Here is a 26347-nt window from a genome sequence, read left to right as displayed (position 1 = left end):
ATACGGTGATGTACTCTCGACGCAAAACGATTGGCAGCCAACCCATCGAATCCGCAGACCTCTTCCTCCCATACACCTCGACGACTCTGCCGCCGCTGTCCCGGAAATATTCAGCCCATCTTCTCCACCCCTCGTCCTCGACGCTGTTGCCGCCCTCCCGGAAACCCACAGGCCATCTTCTCCGGTTCTATCCGACGACGCTGCCGCCTCTGAAATCCACGGGTCACTTTCTCCTTTGCTCTTAGACAACTCTGCTTCTCGCCCGGAAATCCAAAGGTCACTTTCTCCATCCCTCTTCGACAACGCTGCCACTTCTCCTCTACCGGATATCCACAGGTCACCTCCATCACCCTTCTTCGACGTCGCTGCCACTTCTCTCCATGGAACCCCCATCTCATCCTCCGTTGCACCCATCCACCCATATGTTCACACGCCATGCACAAGAAGCAGCTCGTTAGACCGGATGCTGAATGGGATAAGTGTGGATCTCCCCGGGAACTCTATTGTGCTAGCAAAGATAGATCTGCTTCTAGAGACCATGGTAAATGTGGAGCAACGGATGCTACATACAGTATGGATCAACGGATGATACATATGGATCAACGGATGCTAGATATGGATCAACGGATGGAGAAGATAGAGGCTTACTTTGCTCTGTGTTAATGCCCCTGTTTCCCCGACGCCGGAGCAGGGGAGTGACATGGATGTGATGAATGGGAGCATCGACCCCTTTCCATCACCAAGCGCACCCCCTCCACCAGAAGATGTAGTGTACATGTATGCCATTGAGGAGGACATGACAACCCCGTCAAGACCACGACAGGAGACAACACGGCGACCAAGACTGGAGGAAAGCTTCCTCCCAGACAACCTACCATCGCCATTGCCTCAAGCACACCCGCTCGTAGAAGACCTACATTCGCTCGCATCGATACGGTGCCCGACATCACCCTGTGCGATCTGCCACCGGCACTCAGGGAGAAGTATAGGGTGATGAGTGCTGGTGCACCCCACAAGTATGCCTTGTTACTTTTTAAGCACCATGTTCCCTACTCGTTGTACTGCGACTGGGCCTTCAGAGTGAACTACGACAGAAATCGCGCAAAAAAGGCGCTTCCTGCAAATTTAAGAGAGACCATTCTGGATGAAATGCGGCGCTTTTATCCAATTACAGATCCTCTAATGAAAGGCGTTCGAGACTGCATTAATGGCATTTTGCGCCATGCAAGGAATCGGCCATGGACGGACAATGTGGTGGACTTTATGGTTTAATCACGGGAACTGTAAGACCATACTGTTGTGCTGAACTGTGCTGTACTGTACAGTACATGTTTTGACCTGCTGAACTTACTGTAAATAAAGGAGATGTTTTGACCTGCTGTACTGTATTTAACTTACTGTTTTAACTTGCTGTACACACACACACAGGACCTGCACAATTCCAGTCCCTGAGGGCCGCAAACAGGCACGGTTTTCAAGGTTGTCCTGAAAACCGGGCCTGTCTGCTGCCCTCGAGGACTGTACTGGTGCAGACTGTTTTGCACACCATCCCACTGTATATGTTTTGACTTGCCGTTCTTTGATAAAGTAGACGTTGCGGTTTGTATATTTTATGAATAAAGAATTTGTTTTTAAAACATGTGACTGTAAACAATACTGACTGACTGTAAATGTTTTTACTTTCTATACATAAATGTTTTCACTAGCAGTAAACCATACACCTGTTGATGTTTTGAATTGCTGTGCACTTAAAATGTTTCTACATTGTACAGTATTTGTAAATACATGTTTTTGTACTTACTCCACCAATAAAAGAACATGTTGATTTGTTTTACATTGTTCCATTGGCTCCTTTGCTACTGTAACAAAATACAGTGTTTCTAGAATGTACGTGATAAGATAGGAGATGAAACTCCAGAGTACCGTGCTCAGCTATATGGGATTCCTTGTAGAGGTAGATGTAAACAATATATCATATATCATTTGTGTTACAACATCCAGGAAAAAACCGTCTTCTATAGCATGTGTACCGTGTGATCCATATGGGTAACCCCTTCCTTTGCGGGCAGGACCTGTATCCATGGGTAAGGTCAGTGACAAATATCTGACCACCTATGAACAGTATATAGTCCCCCTAGGAAGCATGTGGGTACATGGAAAATAAGCCCCAGACCGTAGGTGAGCGGGCTGGGGTACTCACGGTTGAGAAGTATAGGCTGTTCCTTCGGCGTGCATCACGCTAATAATAAACGTATGTAGGAATCCTCAGAGAGGTTTGAGCGGAGCACAGCAAAGTAGATGCAGGGGCTAGACACCAATGTGAGTAAAAGTCCTTTATTCCACGATCGACATCATGGTGGTGGGTAAGTAAAACTCTCTTACGCGTTTCAGGCTTCTGCCCTTTATCAAAGAGAACAATTACACACTGCAACTGCCCGCTGATATAGGTCTCTCCCCGCTCCCAGCTGATCTCGGTTTCATGATTTTTTAGCGCGAGATCGCCAAGCTACAATCTCATTGGCTGTCTCATATTGCCAATGAGATGAATGAATAAATTCACTCACGTATGCCGTGCAGGAGGCGGCTCAGATCAGCGGATCGGCTACAGTATGTCTTCGTGACATATAAAAACAACAGTATACATAACAATGTTTGATACAAATTAAAAACAATATATAAGTGATATTACAAAAAACACTCTATTCGACTGAAATGGTAGTACAGGAGGTAATACAGAGAGGAAATAATATATAGCATGTAACAAGGCTGTTTATACATCTAACTGCAGAGACCTAGTAATGATATAGCCATATACAAATAGCAAGTTAATTAAATAGAATCTAGGTAATCTTGAATACGTATCCACAGTTAGCAGTCCTGATATGTCAGCCTTCTGTAGATATAGGATCAGTTGGAACAGGCATAGTGCATTATTGATCATCAGCATATGTATATACTGTGCAGTTCACATATATAGTTATCTTTATCACGACATATCATACAATATTTCTATATAAAGATATGTTGTGTCTATGATTGGGATAAAAGATAAAATAGTGGAGACAAGATACATTTGTAATCGTCAACTCATATATTCCATGGTTCGCATATATATAAATCATTGTCACCACATGTTATATATTACTCTTATGTGAAGATACAATGCAGTGTTTAGTCTCGTTCGAGCAGGAGTGTTATATGATGAACTGGGCATATGATTATTTATTTTAGGAAATGTTTCAGTTCCCAGTCAGTGTTCATACCCTTGGGGGCCAATGTTCCCAGGGTATATATCCAGTGCATTTCTCGACAATTGAGGAGTGATTCCCTATCCCCTCCTCTAGGATGAGTAGCTATATGTTCGAGAGCACTGAATGTTAGGCGATCTACTGAACCCTGTACACAGTTATTAAAGTGTCTGGCCACTGGGTAATTGTCATCCTTATTCCTTATGGTTCTAATATGTTCCCTAATTCTTATCTTTAGTGGTCTTATAGTCCTTCCAATATAACTACACCCACATGCACACTTGAGAACATAAACAACAAATTTGGAGTTACAGGTTAGAAAAGAGTTAATCCTATATTTGCGTCCAGTATATATGTTCCTCACTGATTTAATAGGAAGTGCAAATTTGCAAAAATTACATGTTCCACATTTGTAAAACCCCTTCGGAAGCTTTCTCTCTGTAACCATTCTGTCTCTATACATGCTGGGTGATAAGTGATCCCCCAATGTTTTGGCTTTACGGTAAACTATTTTTGGATTAGATTGTGTGACTATATCTAGGTCTCCATCCAATCGGAGTATTTTCCAGTGTTTGTTGAGGATTGGTCTTATAATTCCTGCTTGTTTCGAATATGTGGTGATAAATAGGGGTACCTCTCCCTCCTGAGCGCCCCTTTTCTTTTGTTTTTTGTTCTTATATCTACACAATATATCTGCTCTTTTACATTGTTTCACGCTCTGAAGAGCACTTTCAATAACACCATCCGAATAACCACGAGCCTTGAATCTCGTTTTAAGTTGTTCTGCTTCATCATTAAAACATTTTTCCGTCGAGCATATCCTCCTGAGACGTAGAAATTGGCTCTTAGGAATGCTGTTCAACAGTGGTTTAGGATGTGCGCTATTTGCTCTGAGCAGGGAGTTGCGAGAATGTTCCTTTCTGTAGATATTAGTTTGTATTGAAAGATCAGTGTCCACGTATAAGTGGAGATCCAAGAAATCAATATGATGGTCATGAACTGTGTGTGTAAATCTGAGATTGCAGTCGTTGGATTCAAGATATGCAAAAAATAATAAAAGTGTTTGTGCGTCCCCAGACCAAATTAATAACAAGTCGTCAATGTATCGACGATAAAACTTGATATAGTGTCTTTACGGGTTAGTGTCACCGAAAATGTGTTGAGTTTCCCAAAGTCCCATAAATAAATTGGCGTATGAGGGTGCGAAAGAAGTCCCCATAGCCGTGCCCTGTGTCTGTAAATAATATTGATTATTGAAAGTGAAATAGTTGTGCTGTAGTAAAAATAATACACAATCCAAAATAAACGTGATTTGTGCCAGGTGAAGATTGGAATTATTTAAAAAGTGAGTGACTGCTTTGATACCTTTAGTGTGTTCAATAATCGTGTATAGGGAAGTCACATCTAATGTGACCCAAGTGTATGTGTGACACCATGTGATATTTTTTATGTCTGAAAGTAAATCAAAAGAATCTTTCAAAAATGAAGGTAATTGTTGAACCAACGGCTGCAAGAAAAAGTCCACATACCTAGAAACACCATCTCCCAAAGATCCAATACTAGATATTATAGGTCTGCCTGGAGGATACACAAGCGACTTATGGATCTTTGGGAGATGGTGAAACACAGGTAGGATAGGATTTGCTACTGTAACAAAATACAGTGTTTCTAGAATGTACACTACTGTCCAGGCACACTGTACTGTATACTGTAGGCATGCACAGTACAAGAGTATTAAAAAAAATAGAAGACACATACAGTACTGTACATACTGGCACTGTATAGAAGACACATACTGTATGTACAGTACTGTAATACATGTAGAATAAATGCATAGTTTTTATTTTTTCGGGTTTATTACACAGTATAGTGTTTATAAAAAAGTATTGTATACTGTACGGCCGGAAAACATCAGCATAGTGTACATCAGCCACTAAACTGTAGACTCCGGTACGTGGGATTTTAAATCCGATTCAGCAATGTGCAGGCATTGTTACACAAAGCGATATTATCCATCGAAATCCCTCCATTAGCCGTTTTCTTTTCTGAGGAAAAACAAAAAGAAAAGTTTTACTGTAATGGTCTAAAAAAGTTCCCAGCCAGTCCCACCAATAATTTTCTCGGGGGGGAATCTCCTGTTCACATGCGCCTACCGTCGATGTAATGACACGCATACTGTATGCGTTTCAAGAAGGTTCCAATGCGCATGCGCCTAGCGTTCCACCAATAGTTCAGTATCTGCAGTACTGTAGAAGCTATTCTGGAAGCCAGAGGGTCACGTGTACGATGACTTAGCTCAGATAGTGTCAACTCGGCCCTCTTTTCCAAGCACGACAAGGTCTGTTTCTTTTCTTACTTTATTTTGGAGAAAGCAGGGAAAAACAGTTTATTGTGTAGAGGTGTAGGTCTAAATATCTCTGTGTGTGCTTAGTAGTAAAGGGAGGTGAAAAGATAATCCTGCAGCACCATTACAGGGGTTACAGCAAGGTACTCACGAGTCCAGAGGAATGGTGGAAAGGAAATGGCAATGTATGCTGGGTAGTAAGATAGTCTGGGGACAGACCATCTGTGGGCAGAGCAGAGGGGGAGAAAGCAGACTAGCCCATTTGAGAGAAAGGCTGGGGCTGCTATGGCAACTCACAGGAGTGTCTGGGGGAGCTACAACATGTAGCAATAATGTCGCATCTCTAATACAGCAAGCTGCTGGGAGAGGGGAAATGGCACTGTATTTATCACACAAGCACTGTGTTTGTGTGCAGAACCAAACACATACAGCTGGCATTAATAAGCTGACAAGCAGGGCTGCGAGAAAAGGGGGGGTGAAACAGAAGTGCAGACAGGAGTATTCCTGTTCCATGACAGAAGCCGCTCAGCCAATAATACTTACAGGAGAATCGCTTGACTTTTGAATCGCACCGATAGTGATACTGTATTGTCAAAATAAAAAAAACACAGAAAATAATACGGCAACAATACTCACCATAGAATTTCCCATTCAGCTGGTGCCGGCGCCGGTCCACTGCCAGTCCAGCGTTCTTGATCATCCACGTCGATAGTTTGCAGCTGGACTAGTCCACCTGTAGTCAGCTGATGAGGCTGGAAATTGCTTAGGTACATGCAAGCTTGATCGAAACTGCACGCGAAATCCGGCTCAGGCTTGTCACTGACGGTGGGACCGTTATTGGAAGCCGGTGCTGGTGCATTGCTTGGCAGCGACTGTCGTTTCTTAGTTGGTTTTAACACGATCCTTCGCCTTGTGCCGTCTGCATGATCATAGATACAGGAAAAAGCCGGTGATACACACCAATACCCTCCAACAAATTGTGGCTCAATACGATAAAAACAGGGATCGCTACATAACCTTTTCCTTATTGCACGCTTCCACGTATGAGGAGCTGGCGAAAATTTGTAAAAGTCATTGTTTTCGATAAAATACTGATAAATTTGAACAACTGTTGCCATCTTATCATCTGTTGCATTAATCGCGGCCCATATCAAATACGCGTACTTCTGTCGGGTTTTTGGAAAACGGGCTGCACTTGAATACTCATGGCGATGGCTCTCTGGAGAATACTGTAACAGAAACTGGTCTTTGTCTTTCTTTAATATTAAAAGCCTAAATTGATACATTTTTGCAACCTCTTCCTTCAGTCTCAAGGCCAAGTTACAATAGCACACTGTGGTATGTTTTTAAACAAAACACCTGCAAGTCGACACATTACTGAAGCGCATGCGCATTACAATTCATGAATATCTGCCATCTGGCGGACACGCGAAGAATTGCAACCTATTAAATCCGAACCATTCTCAATAAGCGCGTCAACCGCGCATGACCCGTGGCTGAGAACGCAAAATTAATGCGGCATGCTCCAGGTGAAGTGCGTCGCATTCCAGGACAAAGCCAGGGGAAAACCGGCGATGTGTTAGACTCAGATGAGCCGCAGCATTAAATCCACTCGCCCCGGGCGTGTAAATGTATATGATTGTCGAACACTGTATATATATATATATACGCTAAATTGCTGGCCAATAGATTATGTCTCATCCTACCCAGACTTATACACCAAGATCAGATTGGATTTACTAAAGGGAGGCAAGCAGCGGATAATACCCGACAATTTATTGATCTGTTAGAATTGGCTAATACAAATAACAAACAAAGTATGTTAAGTCTGGATGCAGAAAAGGCTTTTGATAGGATAGACTGGCCCTATCTGAAAGAGACGTTTGAGGCATTCAGCTTTGGAGATCGGATGAGTAGAACGATTCTCTCGCTATACTCAGGACCTACGGCCAGGGTCATTCATCAGGGCTACCCTTCGCTTCCTTTCCAAAAAAAGAGTGGCACGAGACAAGGTTGCCCGTTATCTCCTCTCCCGTTTGCCCTATGTATCGAGCCACTGGCGGCGCAAACTCGAAGCAATCCAGACATCTCGGGGTTAAACGCATATTCCCAATCTCATAAAGCGGCCCTGTATACAGATGACATCCTCTTAATTATTACAAAGCCCTTCATCTCCCTACCAAATCTATTTGATTTGTTGGACAGATTCTCGAGGATCTCTGGGTTCAAAATAAACCAATCCAAATCCGAGGCCCTCAACATCAATCTCCCTAGACATATTGAGAAGTTATTAAAACTAAATTTCGAGGCGCATGCGCGACGATAGAGAGTATGGTTGTGTAACCTGAAAGCTCTGTGCCCCGCTTAAAGACAACGTTAAATAAAGACCTTTCAAAACCAGCAAAAACTCCCTAAAACAACTGTAAAAGGAGTAGACACACTAAGGGATGTCTAAAAGAATCGCAAAACCCCCGAGAAAAACGGGACTGCCTGATTACTTCAGCGGATCCAGGAAAGGGAAAGCAGACCCTCTAATGGCGCCAGCTTCAAATCAGGGCTCCGATACGGAGCATGAGGAGGAAAAAAGCGACAAACCATAAATGTTACCGGTGCGGAGACGGGACTTCGACCGTCTTTATAACGACATGAAGACGTTATTTCAAGCTGAACGTAAGAAACTAAGAAAAGAAGTAGGCAACCTGGGGGAGAGGACCGGACAAATAGAGACACAGCTGGATCTAACGACGAAAGCGACGAAGAAAAATGCAAAGAAAAACGCAGACTTACAACAACAAATCAACGACCTAAGGGAGAAACAAGAGGATGCTGGGAACCGGGACAGGCGAAACAATATAAGGATTCGGGGAGTCCCAGAAGCTACGGGAGACTGCAAAGCCTTTGTGGCTAGATGGCTGGAAAATCTTCTCCCTGACACCCCCATGGAAAATATAATAGTGCGGCTGCACTTCTATGGTACCAGAGAGGCAGTGCTCCAAAAGATGAGGTCCACACCTACAACGGAATTTGAGGGAGCCAAGTTGCTCATTTTTCAAGACCTTTCACCAACTACGCTCCTGAGAAGACGCAATTTAATACCTATCACAAAGGTACTCAGGGATAAAGCCATTCGGTATCGATGGACCTTCCCGTTTGGGTTGATGGTAATCCGAAACGGGAGGCCAATTACAATGAAAGACCCTGAAGAGGGGGATGCATTCCTACATAAACTGGGCCTTAAAGAAGCTCCCAGTGCCACGGTGGAAGCGGGCGAAGCTCCCGAGACATCTTGGTCGACAGCTGGGGGCTCTCCCAAAACCCGGGCGAACAAAGGCTGAAGACAGCGGTGATAACAATCCCATATCGTATGTATCAAAGTTTCAAGTTGGATCAGTTTCTCTGTTTTAATGATCCCCCATGTATTGTTAAATAAAGTTTAAGCCACGCAGCTACTTAAGTGACTTTCCAGAGACAATGGCTCCAATTGCGGAGTTCCACGCAGTCGGATGTCTCCCCTAAAAGAAACAACATAAATAACAAAAAGACAGCTCCCCTACCTGAAGTACCAGCCTAGGTACGCGAAGATGGCAGCGGCCACGAGGCGCCCGGAAAACCACGCTGACATGCAGAACCCGGTAACGGAGGTAGAGCGGGAAAAGAAGGTGCTCTCACCTCTGCTGTGGCGCAAAGATGGATCCAAGATGGCCGAAACCGGATGTCCAACCCTCCATGAGGGAGGTCGCCGGCGGCCATCTTGGTTGGGGCGGAAACGACATCGAGGCAGAGGGGACGACTATAGAGACAGGACCCCGCCGGAAGTAGAACTTGAAAAGAATACCAGCGGAGCCTCTGCCGGACCAGGGGGGTCCGTGGGAGAATGCGCCTCTATGAATGGCAGCTTGTCTATTAAAGACCATAGGGGGGGTAGAGTACAAAAAGAGATCACGAAATGAAAAAGGGTGTGGGCACAGGAAACAGGGAAAGGAGTCAATACGCTGGGTAGAAAACAAACCGGGAAGGAGGGTAGGAAGGAGAGACAAGGCGGCAGGTGAAGTAGTAGAGGGAGATAGCAGGAACTGGTAGGAGGGCTCCAACGGAGACAGAAGAGTAAAGGGAACACATCACCGGAAGGATAAGACAGGGGCTAACATGCGAGAAGGGGAATTGAGAAGCAAGGACAGGAGTAAGTTAGAGAGCTTAAGGACAGAAGGGACCAGGAAGTGAAAAAGACAAGGTATATAGTGCGTTAACAGAACGGAAGGGGGAAGTGAATATGAGAGTCAAAGGAGGAATGTAGGGCAGGTACCAAGAGAAGGAAAGAAAAAGAGAGAGCAATGAAAGAGAGAAGAGATAGTCAAGGAGGAGAGGGCACCACAGTGGCAGAGAGGGTTGAGGGGATAGAGATGAGGACAGTGAGGGGCTAGCTGGAGAAAGGTGAGAGGAAAGTGAGCGAGCTACAATAAGAAAAGTAAAGGAAGTGGAAGACTGGAGACGGGAAACGGATGAATGTAATTGCAAGTTAGAAAGGACAACGATAGGAGGTGACAGTAAGTGAGAAGGCAGAAGGATGTATAAGAGGGCGAAAGGGTAAGTGAAGCTAAAAGAGAGAGGGGGGAGAGGTGGAGATGGGAGGAAGGGAAAGAAAGAGGCTAAGTAAAGGAAGTTATTGGTTTAAAGAAAAGGTAGAAGACTTTATGAACGAAAGAAATCATCGCACCAAAGCTACATGTGTAGAGGGTTGGAGGCTCAGAAGCAAAAATAGACCAACGCCAACTGAGAGGGCACGGAATATACACTATAGTAGCGTAAGCACCAAGGTCAAAAGAGAAAAAGAGGGAGGAGCATGGAAAGAGGCAAGGAATAGTAGGAGTTAGGAGATGGCACAAAGGGGAGCATTAAGAATTAAGTTTAAAAAAAAAAAGAGTTTTTTTGTTTGTAAAATAAGAGGCTTTAGAAGCGGGGCAGGAGGGGTGGAAGTGGAACCTGTTTTGCTGTCTACATGAGCCTACAGCTGGAGTCGGGAAAGCAACTAACCCAGGGCTCTGACGAAGTCCTTTGGGTGCAGGTCGAGGGCGAGGGGGACAGGAGAGGCAAAATCTCAGGCCCCAACTGGACCCTCCAACACCCAAAGGCAATGGACTCGGAATTAAGGCTGACGAGCCAAGGTTCCGAGGACACTCTTTTATTGTTTGTTATGTGGTTATATGTGTGTCCCCACCCAGTTCCCCTCTTGTATCCTCCCTTCCTCCCCCCCTCCCATCCCAGGTCGGAGGTGACAGAGGAAGGAGGAGACCGAAAGAATCGCCTCAAAGATGGAGAGCAAGACAGACACGCCACAAATTGGAAGAAGCCCAGACAAGCAGCACAGATGAGTAGAGAATTAACCCTAATCTCACACAATGTTAAGGGTTTCAATAGTCCGATCAAACGTAGAATCGCATTTAAAGACTATAAACTTAAAAAAGCCGATGTGGTTTTCCTTCAGGAAACACATTTCTCAAAGACAAATAACCCAAAATATCTAGAGAAGGATTTTAGATCAGTCTATCTGGCCTCAGCCCCAGTGAAAAAACGAGGAGTGGCCATCCTTGTTCATAATAGGATATCCCTACAAGTTGAGAAAACATACATAGACACTGCTGGGAGATACATTATACTGACAGGTACAATCCAGGGACAAGAGATCACACTAGCCTCTTTATACGCTCCTTGTGAGCAAGACCCAGCGTTTTTTGTGCTCTTTTTTAATAAACTCCATAAAGTCGCAAGGGGCAGTGTTTTTCTGGCTGGAGATCTCAACCGAGCTATAGACCCACACTTGGACAGATGTACGGGGACTAACCAAAACACACAGACAGGACGTACTAACAATAACCCAGGGGCTGAGAGATTGCCACCTGGTGGATATATGGAGGGAACAACACCCTGTAACGAGGGAATACACCTTTTTCTCGCACCACCACACCAGATACAGCAGAATAGATTACTTCCTAGTATCGAATAGAGTGGTTCCAGTGGTCTCCCATACGGGGATTCATGACATTTCATGGTCAGACCATGCACCTATTGAGCTGCGGTGCACGTTAAGCTCTTTGGACAGACCCGGAGCGAACTGGAAGCTCAATGAGCTTCTATTAAAACATCCGGCATCAGAGACAGAAATAGGTGAAAAAATTAAAGAATATTTCAGCACAAATGAAAGAAGTGTATCTTCACACTCCATACTCTTGGAGGCCCATAAGGCGACCCTTAGAGGAACTTTAATGAATCTGGCAGGGAGAAAAAAGGGGGAAAAGAAGGTCAGATAAAGGAGCTGCTGGAGAGATTAGCACAACTCACGGCCCGCCACAGGGACAACAAACGAGATGACACCCTGAGGGAGCTCTCTGACACCAAAATGAAACTTAATCTGTTGCTATCCTCCCAGGCCGAGAAGGAGTTGGCCTGGTCTAAGCGAAAGTTTTACGAAAAAGCCAACAAGCCAGATACCTTACTTGCCAAAAAGCTACGCAACAAGCTTCCAAATTATGGGGAGGACCTTACCTCCAATCCTAAACTAATCGTGGACGAATTTAAACAGTACTATGAGACTCTCCATGATGAAGATAAGGTCAGCCACACGCAAAAGACAGGAGAGAAATTGAAAACTTTTTTAAAAGAGGCACAATTACCCAAATTGAGTAGAGAGGAAAAGATGGCGTTACAAGGGGACTTTACTTTAGAGGAGCTAGCGGAGGTAATAAAGTCACTCAAGCCAGCTAAGGCCCCAGGCCCAGATGGCTTCTCAAATTTATATTATAAAATATATCTTAATATTCTAGCTCAGCACTTACTGAAATTATTTAATGGGATATTTGAGGGGGCCTCCTTCCCAGCTCAAATGCTCCAAGCATCAATCTCATTGATCCATAAATCTGGTAAGGACCCGGCAGACTGTAAGAGCTACCGGCCCATCTCCCTGATCAATTCAGACATTAAAATTTTCTCTAAACTAATAGCCAACAGGGTGGGTCTCGTTCTTCCCAGATTGATACATCCGGATCGGGTAGGGTTTATCGGAGGCAGGCAGGCAGCAGACAACACCAGGCGGATTATAGACTTGATCGATCTGGCCAAAAAACGAAACATCCCTCCAATGGTGTCAAGTCTGGATGCAGAGAAAGCCTTTGATAGGATTGGCCCTACCTAAAAGAAACATTAGGAGAGATTGGCTTTGAAGGACGCGTACTAGAAGCCATTTTGGCATTATACAACAGCCCTACGGCAAGGGTATCAGGGCTTCCCATCGGATCAGTTCAATATCCGTAGCGGGAACAGACAGGGGTGCCCCTTGTCGCCGTTTTTATTTGCCCTCTGTATAGGACCCCTGGCGGCACACATTCGACTAAACCCAGATGTTTCAGGGATAGAAATAAAGGACCAATCCCACAAAGTAGCGTTATACGCAGACGACGTGATCCTGACGTTGTCCAAACCACTTACCTCTCAGCCAAAGCCTCCGCTATCAAATACCTAGGGGTTTATATCACTAGAGACTACAAAACCTTGTACAGAGCAAATTTATCCAAACTGTTCAAGACTCTAGGAGAGGATCTCAGAGTATGGGAGAGGTACGGCATTTCCTGGTTTGGAAGAATCCATAGTATAAAAATGAATCTCCTCCCAAAAGTGCTCTATCTATTTCAGACCTTACCAATACCCATGGTCCAGGCTGACATCCTCTCGCTCCAGTCACGAATAATGAATTTTATTTGGAATAAGAAAAGCCAGCGAATAGCATCCTAAAATGGCCAACCACAAAAGGAGGACTGGCGGTACCTTGCTTGATGGCGTATTACAAAGCAGCTCAATTAAGTCAAATTATCCAGTGGCACACAGACCCGGACCTGCGGAAATGGGTGATGCGGAGATGGGTGACACTGGAGAAAACATGCTGTGCACCAGTAGAGTTGCACAATATAATCTGGCTACCTAAAAAATGTTATAACATAGTAGGAACGCTGCTGCAGGCCATGGCAAACTCACTAACGGTGTGGGAGCTCGCTAAATTTAGATATAGTTTAACGTCCAAACACTCCCTGATGACCCCTCTGCTAAAAAATCCGGATTTCACTCCAGGGATGCTCAGTAACAATTTATTGATTTGGACGCAGTCAGGGTACACAAGACTGAAGGATCTGGAAGGGAGAAAATTTATTAAAACATTTGAGCAACTTAAATCCGAAAAGGAAATACCAAATACGGAATTTTTTAGATACCTTCAGATCAGAGCCTTTCATAACAAATTCCCAATCAGGCCAGTAAGGACAAATTTTGAGCAGCTGTGTTCTAGAGGTACAGCCACAAGGGGACTAATCTCTAGGATGTACAGGGAAGTGATCTGTCCGGAGAAGACTGACAAATCAAGGACTAAATTACATGAGAAAATGTGAGTCCGACTTAGGGGAGACACTAGAGGACGAGGACTGGGACAGAATCCTGCAAGCTGCAGCCAAAAGCTCAGTTTGTGCTACGTTAAAGGAGAACGTATATAAAGTCCTTATGCGTTGGTATCACACACCACTAAAACTCTCTAAATTTGTCAGGGGATACTCTCCGCTCTGCCCGAAACAGTGCGGAGAGATAGCCGACTTAAAGCACATGCTGTGGTCTTGCCCGAAAGTGGTCCCGATTTGGGGAAATATTAAGAGATTGGATACAGACGATACTCAATTTGGAGATCCCCCTGGATCCGTGGTTGTTCCTAGTGGGCAGACGGATTCAGGGAATGTCAAACGCGGCACCACAAATTAATTGCACATTTTGCAACAGCCACAAGGTGCGAGATCGCAGCGGTGTGGAAGCAATCTGCATTACCAGTAATTCCCTCCCCTTTTCTCTCTATCCCTCCATGATCTCTGCACGGAGGGGAGGGGGGGCATGATCTCTGCACAGAGGGGAGGGGGGGCATGATCTCTGCACAGAGGGGAGGGGGGGGGCATCTCTCCCCCCAGAAAAGCATTCTGCACATTTAATAGTGTTTTTTCCCCCCAAATGTTTTTTTTTTTTCCAAAATTTTTTATTAGGCAGTTAAACAATTACATGCTAGGTACGGTATAAACAATATGTCAGCCTAATGTACATTTTTTTCTTTTTCTTGAGAGAAAAGAGAAAAGAAAAGGCTCAACGCCTCCCTGATCTCATGAAGTCCATCAGGGAGGCGCGAGTATGGAAACAGAGAGGGAGTAGAGAAGGGGGGGCAGGGTGTGGGGGGGGGGGGGGGGAGGGTGGAGAGGGTACAAAGGGTATAGCGGGGGGTGGTCATGATCCCCAGAACCTTGGTGATTTTGGTTTGGGCTTTAATGTGGATTGGGCTTCTAGTTTGTTAGGGGGCGTTTCGTCTTATATGCGCCAAATAGGTGTACCATGGGTCCCAAATTGCTGTAAATGAGGTAGAAGACCTCTTAAGGAAAGCAGACAATCTCTCCATGTCCATTACTTCTTGCACCCTTCTTATTATTGTTTGTTTCGAGGGGGGAGACACTTTCTTCCAGGCGGCTGCCACCGCACACCTAGCCGCCGTGAGGATGAAGGAGACTAATTTTCCTGTTGGTCGGTCCAGATAGTCTAGGGGCCTGGCCAACAGGTAGGTCAGCGGTTCAACAGGTATTTTGAGGTCTGTGACCTCCTCTATTAATTTTTGTGTTGTTTCCCAGTATTTCTGAATTTCCGGACATGTCCACCAAATGTGGGCCATGTCCCCCTTTTGACCGCAGCCTCTCCAACATAGATCGGATGCCAGAGGGTAAATTTGATTTATTCTGACTGGAGTGAGATACCAGCGGAACAGTATTTTGTAGATGTTTTCTTTGATTGTGGTACATATGGAAGTTCCTGAGGCATTTTCCCAAATACTTTCCCAGTCCTCTCGGTCTATAACTATATCCAATTCTGCTGCCCAATGCAGCATGTAGTCATGCGTGGGGACTTCTGTAGTCCCTCCTAGCTCTGTGCAAATTTGTGTTATTAGACCTTTCTGGTGATCTGTTTCGCTGCAAAGTCGCTCGAAACCTGTGAGAGGGGGAAATTCCAATGTTGGGGATAATGTTTGGAGAAAGTGCCGAATTTGTAGGTACTTGAACACGTTCAGTCCTAGTATGTCATACTTGGTTTGTAGATTTTGGTAGCTCAGGAACTTCCCGAGGCTCAGGAGGTCGGCAATCGTTTTAATGTTTTTGGTTTGAAATTGGTCAAATTGTCTGGGCTCACAGCCAGGTGGAAATTTCGGATTTCTGTGGATTGGTATGAGTTGGGATTGTGGCGATGTGAGCTTGTACTTGAGTTTGCTTTTCGTCCAGGTCTCCCAAGTGTGTCTCATTGGGCCTAATTTGAATTTGTTATTTTGCATGTCCTCCCTGCTCAGGGACCATAGGCAAGCCGGCAGTGAAGGCGTTCCGGCATATTGCGTTTCTATATCCAGCCAGCAATATTGATTTGGGCTTGCGTTCCAGACTACCACCTGTCTCAATTGTGCGGCCAGATAGTATTTCGTGATGTCTGGAACTCCCAGTCCTCCTCTCCCCCTTGAAGCCAAGAGAACTGACCTGGGGACTCTAGGTTTTTTACCTTGCCAAATAAAATGGAAGATTGATTTTTGAATATTTTTCAATTCTGAGCCAGGGATGTGGACCGGGAGAGTCTGGAAGTAATATAATAATCTAGGGAGTATATTCATTTTGACCGAGATCATTCTCCCGATCCATGATATTTGATATCCTCCCCATTTTTCCAAATCTTGTTTGATTTTATGGAACAAGGTCGGATAGTTATGTTTATATAGTGATTGGTAGGTCCTCGATATCTTAACTCCCAAGTATTTGATACAAGAGGAACTCCAACGGTAATTAAAGTTTAGTTTGAGGAGTTTCACCTCTGGCTCTGGCAGACTTAAGTTCAGGGCTTCTGATTTGTCATTATTTATCTTATATCCTGAGATTTTTCCAAAGTCTCGGAGTTCTTTTTGAAGGTTGGGTAATGAGGTTTGGGGTTTGGAGAGGGTTAAGATGACATCATCTGCGAATAGAGAAATTTTATGCTGCCTATTTCCAATATCTATTCCCTGGATGTCTTTATTGAGTCGTATTGCTGAAGCCAGTGGTTCTATCGTTAGCGCAAAGAGGAGAGGAGATAGGGGGCACCCCTGTCGAGTCCCATTAGTTATCTCGAATCTTTGGTTAGTCCCCCCTGGTAGTTTTACCGTTGCTGATGGATTTTGGTATAGTCTACGGACCCCCTCTAGGTATGTGTCTTTAAAGCCAAATTTACACATAGTCTGGTCCAGAAATTGCCAGTATATTCTATCGAACGCCTTCTCTGCGTCTAAGCTTAACAGTAGTGCTTTGGTGCCTGTGAGGTGGACATGATCGATAATGTCGATTATTTTTCGGGTGTTGTCAGAGGCTTGTCTCCCCGTAACAAATCCTACCTGATCAATGTTAATTAACCTCGGTAATATTGGGTTTAATCTGTTTGCTAAAATTTTGCTATACAGCTTGAGATCACTGTTGAGGAGGGAGATTGGACGGTAGCTTCCACATTGCATCGGGTCTCTGCCTTCCTTATGTATTATTGCCAAATTGGCTAGAGACATTGTTGGAGGGATTTGGTTCCCTTCCATGAAATGGTTGAATGTTTTTAGCAGATGCGTGGATAGGGTCGGCAAGAATCTTTTATAGTAGACATTTGTGAAACCGTCAGGGCCAGGAGACTTAGTGAGCTTTAGTGATTTGACCGCCTCTTCCAGTTCCTCTTTTGAAATCTCAGCATTAAGGACTGTGTTTTCCTCCTCCGTCAGTGAGGGGAGTTGACATTTATTTAAATATTGAGTTATAATTTCTGACGCTATCGGTTCGGGTCGGCCGTTTTTAGTTCTTAGGTTGTATAGTTCTGTGTAGTATTTAGTAAATTCTGCTGCTATTTTGCTTTCACTATATTGGATTTCACCAGACCTACTCTTGATCGCCGTTATCTGGGATCTTTTTTGTATCCCTCTTAATTTACTGGCTAATAGTCTGTCAGCTTTGTTCCCTTTGTCATAATATTGTTGATTGGTCCATTTGAGGGCCTTTTCAACGTCTTCCAGCTGGGTTTGTCTAAGTTTTGTTCTAGCTTCTATTAATGTTTTGTATACTTTTTTTGATGGATTTGCTTTATGAGCTTGCTCTATTACTTTTATATTATCTGTGAGTTCTTTAATTAGCGTTTGGCGGGCTTTTTTCCTGTGGGATGCGATGGAAATAAATTTCCCTCTGATAGTTGCCTTATGGGCTTCCCATAGGATTGCTGGAGAGGAGACTGTTCCCACGTTGAGGGAGAAATAGTCCTTAAGTGAGGATCTTATCTCTCTCTCAATCTCTGGGTGATTAAGTAGTGAATCATTCAGTCTCCATGCATAGGTTGTTGTTTTTTCAAAGGGGATTGACAGTGTCAGGGTGATCGGGGCATGGTCTGACCATGTGATTGAGCCAATGTCTGATTCTATGGCTGCCGCCAACACATTTTTGGTGGTCAAAAAGTGGTCTATTCGAGAGTAAGTCTGGTGAGGCGCTGAGTAAAAAGTATAGTCCCTCTGGCCCTGATGTTGGGTTCTCCAAATGTCCACTAACGAGAATTCGCTCATGATGTCCCTAAACCTTTTCCCCTTGATCTGGGAGTGGGTTGTACGGGAGGGGCCCACTGTGGTTGATCTGTCCTCGGAGGGGTTTAAGACCATGTTTAGGTCTCCTCCCACTATTATCGATGACAGGTATCCCGGGTCAACGCCCTCGAGAACAGTTTGTAGGAATTCTGTTTGGTTCTCGTTTGGGGCGTACACATTGATTAGAACGATTGCTGAGCCCGCAAGGGAGCCATATACCATTAGAAATCTACCCTCTGGGTCCGCCGTTGTTTTGACATGATTAAATGGGGTGCCTTGTCTGATCAGGATAGCTACACCCCTTTTCTTGCTACTAAATGATGCAAAAAAGCACATTGGGAAGAATTTTTTGAATAAATTTGGGGGGTCTTGTGATGTGAAGTGGGTCTCCTGCAAGAATATAATGTCTCCCCCTGATTTTTTCATGTCCATGAAAGCTAGCCTTCTTTTTCGATTATTCTGTAGTCCTTTAACGTTCAAGGAACGGATTTTAATTGGGGCCTTAGTGGCCATTGTTGGTTTCTAGTTGTTCGGGGTCTTGGGGTCCCTCCTTTCCCACTAGGGGAGACCTTGTTTTTATATTCTAAAGACCCTGTATGATTGAGGTCGCCTATTGGGCTGGGCCTCCTTCTAGGGGGGGTGTGCTGGGTTTGCCTTTGGGGAGGGGGAGAGGGGTGGAGAGGAGGGGGAGGGGGGGTAAAGATCTGCTGGGACAGGACCAGCAGGTGGAGAAAAGATAGAAGTAGGGCCAGTTTTGGTCCTGAAATGGTTTCGCCTGGTCTTTGGACGACCGGCGTTTGGGCTTGGGCGCCCTTCTGGGGTGTGTCTGGATCCGACGGTTGGGTCGCAACAGAGGGGGGCCAGACCCTTAGCTACTGTTGTGTGGCTCCTTTCCCATTCGTCACCTTTATTCAATTTTAGAACCCCGCCAATTATTATATTTGCTGGTAACTAGATGGGGGAGGGGGGGAGGGGACACAGGGGGGGGGCCGGGGGAAGCATTATATGGCTGTCTAGGGGGGGGGGCTGGTGGGGGGAAGGATGTAAGCACGGAAGGGAAGGGAGGGGGAGGGAGGGGGGGGTGAGGGGGAGGGAGGGGAAGGGAGGGGGGGGTGAGGGGGAGGGAGGGGGAGGGAGGGAAAAGGGAGGGGGGGGGGTGGGAGGGAGGGAAAAGAGAGGGGGGGGGAGTCTATGGTGTTGGTTTTATTAAGTACCTGTTACATGAGCAGTCATATATCATATATCCAGGGTATCATCACATTTTTGTCTAGGAGAGAGGCTCCCCTAGTGGATCTCACATTTTTGGCTTAATATAACATAATTTTACTTATCCTAACATAACTCAACAACATTTCACATAACATAGCATCATCTAGTGCTAGATAACATTCTAGACCAGTTTGAAGCAGACTTTAACATTGTCCTGATGTTTTGTTTTGCCTCACGCCTTGTGTAAACAGAGTGTATTTTATATGTTAGCTCTTTTTCTAGGTTGTGTACTATGTGCTCTTTGGGTGGGGGGTTGTAGTTGTGTCTAAGTGTGTGGTGGGGGGAGGTTCTCTTAGTCTGTCCTATGGGTGGCTGGGCGCTTCTTAGAGGTAGGGAGAGGGGGGGGGGGTCGAGGGGCTGGCCGGTAGTGTGCCGGGGTGGTGTGAGGGAAGGGGGTCTCCGTGTGGGGGCGGAGGGAGGGGGGGAAGGGGGGGGAAAGACCGGACTTTAGGGGGGGAGAGGGGGGGCGGGGAGGGGGGGGAGGGGGGGGGGGCGAGAGGAGGGGGGGGGAAAGCGTTATATGGCTGTCTAGGGGGGGGGGGTTGGTGGGGTGAAGGATGTAAGCACGGAAGGGAAGGGAGGGGGGGTGAGGGGGAGGGAGGGGAAGGGAGGGGGGGGAGGGGGGGCGAGGGAGGGAAAAGGGAGGGGGGGGGAGTCTATGGTGTTAGTTTTATTAAGTACCTGTTACATGAGCAGTCATATATCATATATCCAGGGTATCATCACATTTTTGTCTGGGAGAGACACTCCCCTAGTGGATCTTACATTTTTGGCATAATATAACATAATTTAACTTATCATAACATAACTCAACAACATTTCACGCAACATAGCATCATCTAGTGCTAGATAACATTCTAAACCAGTTTGAAGCAGACTTTAACATTGTCCTGATGTTTTGTTTTGCCTCACCGCCTTGTGTAAACAGAGTGTAATTTATGTTAGCTCTTTTTCTAGGTTGTGTACTATGTGCTCTTTGGGTGGGGTGTTGTAGTTGTGTTTAAGTGTGTGGTGGGGGGAAGTTCTCTTAGTCTGTCCTAGGGGTGGCTGGGCGCTTCTTAGAGGTAGGGAGAGGGGGGGGGGGGGTCATGGGATGGCCGGTAGTGTGCCGGGGCGGTGTGAGGGAAGGGGGTCTCCGTGTGGGGGCGGAGGGAGGGGGGGACAGGCGGGACTATGGGGAGGGGGGAGGGGGGGGAGGGGGGGGGAGGGGGGGGGGAGAGGGGGGGGAGGGGGGGGAGGGGGGAGGGGGGGAGGGGGGGAGGGGGGAGGGGGGGAGGGGGGGGAGGGGGGAGGGGGGGGAGAGGGGGGAGGGGGGGGGAGAGGGGGAAGGGGGGGAGAGGGGGAGGGGGGGGGGAGGGGGGAGAGAGGGGGGAGAGGGGGGGAGGAGGGTAGAGGGGGGGAGGGAGGGGGGGGAGGGAGGGGAGGGGGAGGAGGGTAGAGGGGGGGGAGGGAGGGGGGGAGGGAGGAGAGGGGGAGGGGGGGGGAGGGGGGAGGGAGGGGGGAGGGAGGGGGGAGGGAGGGGGGGGAGGGAGGGGGGGGGAGGGAGGGGGAGGAGGTAGAGGGGGGGAGGGAGGGGGGGGAGGGGGGGAGGAGGGGGAGGGGGGTAAAGGGGGGGTGGATAGGGGGAGGGGGGGGGGTGGGGCGATAGGTAGGGCCGGGGAGAGGGGGGGGGGACAGTCTAGCTATGTTGTGTTGGTGATGTTTGTTTTCTATTTGTGTATCTGACTCTGTCGCGTGATCGCTGTATATGGTATTTGTTCCTGCTAGACGCAGCCTTTGTGTATATGCTTCGGCGGGTGGCTTAGCAGTTCCCTTAGCCCGAGGCCATTGATGCTTATTTTTGCCTCTGCTTGTCAGCCTTTCCCTCCGCCCACATATCATGCATTAGTCTTAGGTCACCGTTCCTTATGGCTAAGCGAGTGGGCGGGGGTGACAACTTCAAACTTAATTGTCCCGGCTCGGTGTCTCTTCTCTGTCAGGCCTCCCCCGGCTGTGGGGCACCAGGCCGTGAGTATGGGTATCGCCCGAGGGGAAAGCGCGGGGGCCACCCGGGGAGGGGAGAGGGGGGGGGGGATCCGCTCTCCTCAGCAGAACCAGTCCACGGAGATCCCCGACCCCATCTCCCAGCCGCAAGGCCAGACCAAGGGTCCTCCAGGCCGCAGGGCTGGGCCACCCGCTAACATCCAGCCAGTGAGGCGTAGCCTCTGTGCGTCGCCCCCCCAACCCGTCCGGCACCGTCAATCTCTGCAGGGATTTTTTAGGGATTACTCACGGTTGCCGGAGCAGTTCGCCCTGGGCTCGGGGGATCATAAGGCCGGGAAGGTCCGGCTCTCCACCTCCAGGGACCCCACACGGGGAGGGTCGGGGGCCAAAAGAAGCCGAAAGGCCGCAGGTAGCCAACAAGAGGACGGGGACATGGCGAGAAAGAGGGAGGAAAAAAAAAATATAGTAAAAAATAAAAAAGGGGAAAAAAGGGGGGGGGGGGCCGGCGCCCCCCTCCTCCCCTCCACCGCAGAATGCTGGTCCCTCCATCTCCCGCCGATCGGAGCCCCGTCTCACTTTTCAGGTAAGTGAAGTGGGCGTTGCAAGCGGTTGTGAAGATTTGAGAGCGGTGCTGTTCCCTCGTCAGCTGTCTCTCCTCTCCCGGTGGGTCGGTGTAGTCATCTCCGGCAGTGCTCATCCTCTCCCTGCAGTGCTGGTAATATGGGGTCTTTGTGTCATTCTTGAGGATGGTGCCTTTGTATGTGCTGAGAGTGTGGGGTTGAGTTCTTCTACTTAATCCTCTGACCCCTCTGTCCCGCCAGCCTTTCCGAGGCTCTGGTTGGGGGCTCTTCTTGTCTGGGTCCTTCGTTTCTCCAGCTGGCAGGAGGGGTGAGGTTTAGTGCTTTAGCAAAGTGCTCCATATCTTCTTGATGTTTAATTGTGAGCATCTTTCCATTGCGCTGCACCATTAGTCTAAATGGGAAGCCCCATTTATACTTTACTCCGCTGTCCCGCAGCAGTATGGTTAGGGGTCTTAGTTCCTTGCGGCGATCTACAGTTCTTTTGGCTAGATCGTTGTAAAGTTGCAGTTGGCTGTCCTCAAATGTGATGAGATCTTTGGTTCGGGCAACCTCCATTATTTTTTCTTTTGCCGAAAATTTATGAAGTCTGACTATGACGTCTCTCATCCTTTTTGGATCCTCTGATCTAGGGCCAAGGGAGCGGTGAGCCCTGTCCAGTTCAAGGTCCGTCTGATTCAAGTCTCCACATAGGGAGGTGAAGAGCTCCAGGATGTAAGTCTTTAACTGCCCTGGAAGTACCGACTCGGGAATGCCTCTGATTCTTATGTTTTGTCTCCTGTCGCGATTCTCCTGATCTTCTAGGGAGTCGCGGAGACTTTCTACCTCAGCCCCGAGCCGGAATATCTCATTTGCAGCTAATTCTTGGGCCTGTGTGGAGGCCTCCATTTTGCCTTCCAGTACATCCGTGCGCTCCCTTAGGCCTGTCAGTTCTTGCTTTAGCTCAGTGACTGCTGATCTGAGATCGGCCTTTAGCGATTTGTGCAGGTCATGCAGCATTTCTGCCATAAGCTCTTTCATGTCCTCTCGGGTGAGTGTTGCCGCCGGCTGCGCTGGCATTTCTTGCCGGTCTTGCGTTTGGGCAGTTTGTTTGGGGCCTCGTGCGCCTGATGGGCCTGCGCCATCTTGGCCTCTTGCCGCCGCCTCTGAGTTTCGTGGGGAGAATAGCTTGTTAACAGCCTGGGCTGTTTGGGATTTTTGTTTGTTAGCCATTTCCTCTAGGGTTGCGGGTCTAGGGTAGTGCTTTAGGAGGGGGAATTTTCGGGGGAAAAGAGCCTCTATTTGTTTATTTATTAGGGGGTCTGGCGAGCTCCTCTGCTACACGTCCATCTCCGTCGGCGTCCTGGCCACGCTCCTACATAGATTTGTTTATGTGTTCATAGGTTGTAGCGGGGAGGGGCAGGGGGGAAATTGGGAAGCGTGGCTGTGTAACTTTTCTGGCTCTCAATGTTGGGCACTCATATATTTGTGGCAGCCATTTTAGAGTGTTGTTGTTTTGGGCGATTTTGCAGGTTGTGCTGCCAGGAAGTTTTGTGCCAGGATGGGGTTGGGCCGTTGGTTAAGCCCGTGGGTCTCGGACGGCAGCCTCTGGCAGCTGTTAGAGATTGGCAACCTCAGTTTTTTTTTTTTTTGTTTGTTTTTTTGGAGGGGGGGGGGGGGGGGCTGTAATTATGGCTCTGGGTGTGAGGGGGAGGGTGAAGGTCCACTTTGTAATTGTATTTCTGACCAGGGGGGGGAGAGGGGGCACCCACTCCTTCTGCACTGTTTTTGTTGAACCCTGCTGTGCTCTAATGGCAGGGTGTCTCTGGGAGCTTCTGTGTAGCAGGGCTCCGTTGTCCCCCAACTGTCTATCCCTCCTTACCCTTCCCCAGCTCCGGCTGAGCCTGATTGTCTCTCCGTCTGTCCTGCACACCTCCCCTCCGCCTCCGGTTCTGCAGCGTGCCTCGGGTGAGCCTAAGCTTCCGATCCGGCGGCCATCTTGGTTTCCCTGCTTCGTGGGTACTCGTGGGGAGCGCTGTCGGCTGGCTGTTCTATTTCCAGCGGTGGGAGCTCCCGGTGCCGCCCGCAGAGCCGAGGTCCCGTGCGCGCAGCTCGCCGTTCAGGCTGAGTGTCACCGCTGCAGGGCTCCTTCAGTTCCGTCCGGCGGCCATCTTGGAAATCTCGGTTGCAGGGGCTCCGGGACTCCGGCTCTCCCGAGTGCTTGTTGCTTGCTCGGTCTGCCGCCACGGGGCCTCACGGGGTGCGGGTGAGTCTCCCCCGCTCGTGTGGCACTTTTTTTACCGCTTTTTAGTTGGTTTTACGGGGTATTTTGTTGTTTTTAAACTGGAGCCGCACGGAGCTCTCTGGCTGTGCTGCTTCCCAGTTCGGCTGCTGGCCACGCCCCCCCCCCCCAAATGTTTTTATTAAATCAAGGGTGCGTCATAGAATCGAGGAAATAGGGTAGTCAGAATTGCCGCACAATAGACAGCATAGAATTTAAAGATCAGCTGTCACCCATAATTGCTGTGAGGGAGCTTACGAAACCATCAAACGAATGCTGAGCATATACCTTAAAATAACTGATTACTAAGAGGCAAATAAAAAAAATCTCTATGTGACTAAGCTAACAACTAGATGACAACTATAAGGTGCAATCTATATCAGATAGACATTAAATAAAATACATCATAAAATTACACAAATAAATGAATTGCCCTAAAATATACCCCATAATTAACACATATTGAATGCATTTTAACCAGTAGAGAATGTGCATCTATGTACGAGGGGAGGGGGAGGGAGGAGGAAAGGGGAAAAGGAAGGAATGGGGGAGGGACGGAAGGGAAAGAATGGTGGAGGAGGGGAGGGATGGGGGGAAGGAGTCCAAAGTCGCGACTGTTCGGTGTACAGAGTAGGAGTGAGAGACTGATATTTTGATCAAGAACAGAGCCGGCATCCACAGCAGAGAAGTCCGAGATCTTGCGAGATAAGATGCGATTTCTTACTGAAGCTTTTCCCACATTCAGAGCAGTTATAGGGCCTCACCCCTGTGTGGATTCTTTGGTGTGTAACAAGATGTGATTTCTGACTGAAGCGTTTCCCACATTCAGAGCAGTTATAGGTTATCACTGTGTGTGGGTTGTTTGATGTCTAACAAAATGCAATATCCGACTGAAGCTTTCCCCACATTCAGATCAGCTATAGGGTCCCTCCCGTGTGTGGATTGTTTGGTGTCTAACAAGATTTGATTTCCGACTGAAGCGTTCCCCACATTCAGAGCAGTTATAGGGTCTCTCCCCTGTGTGGATTTTTTGGTGTCTCCAAAGACGTGATTGATCATGGAAGCTTTTCCCACATTCAGAGCAGTTATAAGGCTTCACCCCTGTGTGGATTCCTTGGTGTTTAACAAGATGCGATTTATCATTGAAGCTTTCCCCACATTCAGAGCAATTATAGGGTCTCTCCCCTGTGTGGATTGTTTGGTGTCTAACAAGATTTGATTTCCGACTGAAGCTTTTCCCACATTCTGAGCAGTTATAGGGTATCACTCTTGTGTGGATTGTTTGGTGTGCAACAAGATCTGATTTCTGACTGAAGCTTTTCCCACATTCATAGCAGTTATAAGGCTTCACCCCTGTGTGGATTCTTTGGTGTCTAACAAGATACCATTTCATACTGAAGCTTTTCTCACATTCAGAGCACTTATAGGGTCTCACCCCTGTGTGGATTGTTTGGTGTATAACAAGAGTTGATTTCCGACTGAAGCTTTTCCCACATTCAGAGCAGTTATAGGGTATCACCCTTGTGTGGATTGTTTGGTGTGCAACAAGATCTGATTTCTGACTGAAGCTTTTCCCACATTCAGAGCAGTTATAGGGTCTCTCCCCTGTGTGGATTCTTTGGTGTGTAACAAGATTCGATTTCTTATTGAAGCTTTTCCCGCATTCAGAGCAGTTATAGGGTCTCGCCCCTGTGTGGATTCTTTGGTGTCTAACAAGATCTGATTTCCGACTGAAGCTTTTCCCACATTCAGAGCAGCTATAGGGTCTCTCTCCTGTGGGGATTATTTGCGGAATAACATTACCGTATGTCCCACTGTAGGGGTCCATGTCTCTGTTCTTTAAACCCGCTCCTTGTCTTGCGGTGTCTGCAAGTTTAGTAAAAGGCTATATAGGAATGCTCTGCCGAGTTTCTGGTAATCTTGTTCCAATTCTCATACAGATTTATGCAATGTTGAAGTCCTTAAAACATATTTCCATTAACCCCTCATGTA

At 47.2% G+C, this 26347-nt stretch overlaps 2 protein-coding genes across 2 annotated transcripts in view; both read right to left on the bottom strand.

Moving 5' to 3' along the window:
* LOC142468142 (uncharacterized) overlaps positions 1-26347 on the bottom strand; it is a 493482-nt gene that overhangs the window by 293121 nt on the left and 174014 nt on the right. The window lies entirely within an intron of this gene.
* Positions 2319-26347, bottom strand: part of LOC142468299 (uncharacterized) — a 181412-nt gene continuing 157383 nt past the window's right edge. Inside the window, 4 exon segments of the mRNA XM_075574709.1 lie at positions 2319-5293; positions 6229-6511; positions 21807-25205; positions 25208-26125. Coding sequence (XP_075430824.1) covers positions 25012-25205; positions 25208-26125 — 1112 coding nt within the window. The 3' untranslated portion in view covers positions 2319-5293; positions 6229-6511; positions 21807-25011.

This window comes from Ascaphus truei, chromosome 1 (genome assembly GCF_040206685.1).
Source record: "Ascaphus truei isolate aAscTru1 chromosome 1, aAscTru1.hap1, whole genome shotgun sequence".
NCBI lineage: Eukaryota > Metazoa > Chordata > Amphibia > Anura > Ascaphidae > Ascaphus > Ascaphus truei.
This window is presented reverse-complemented; position numbering and strand designations above follow the sequence as displayed.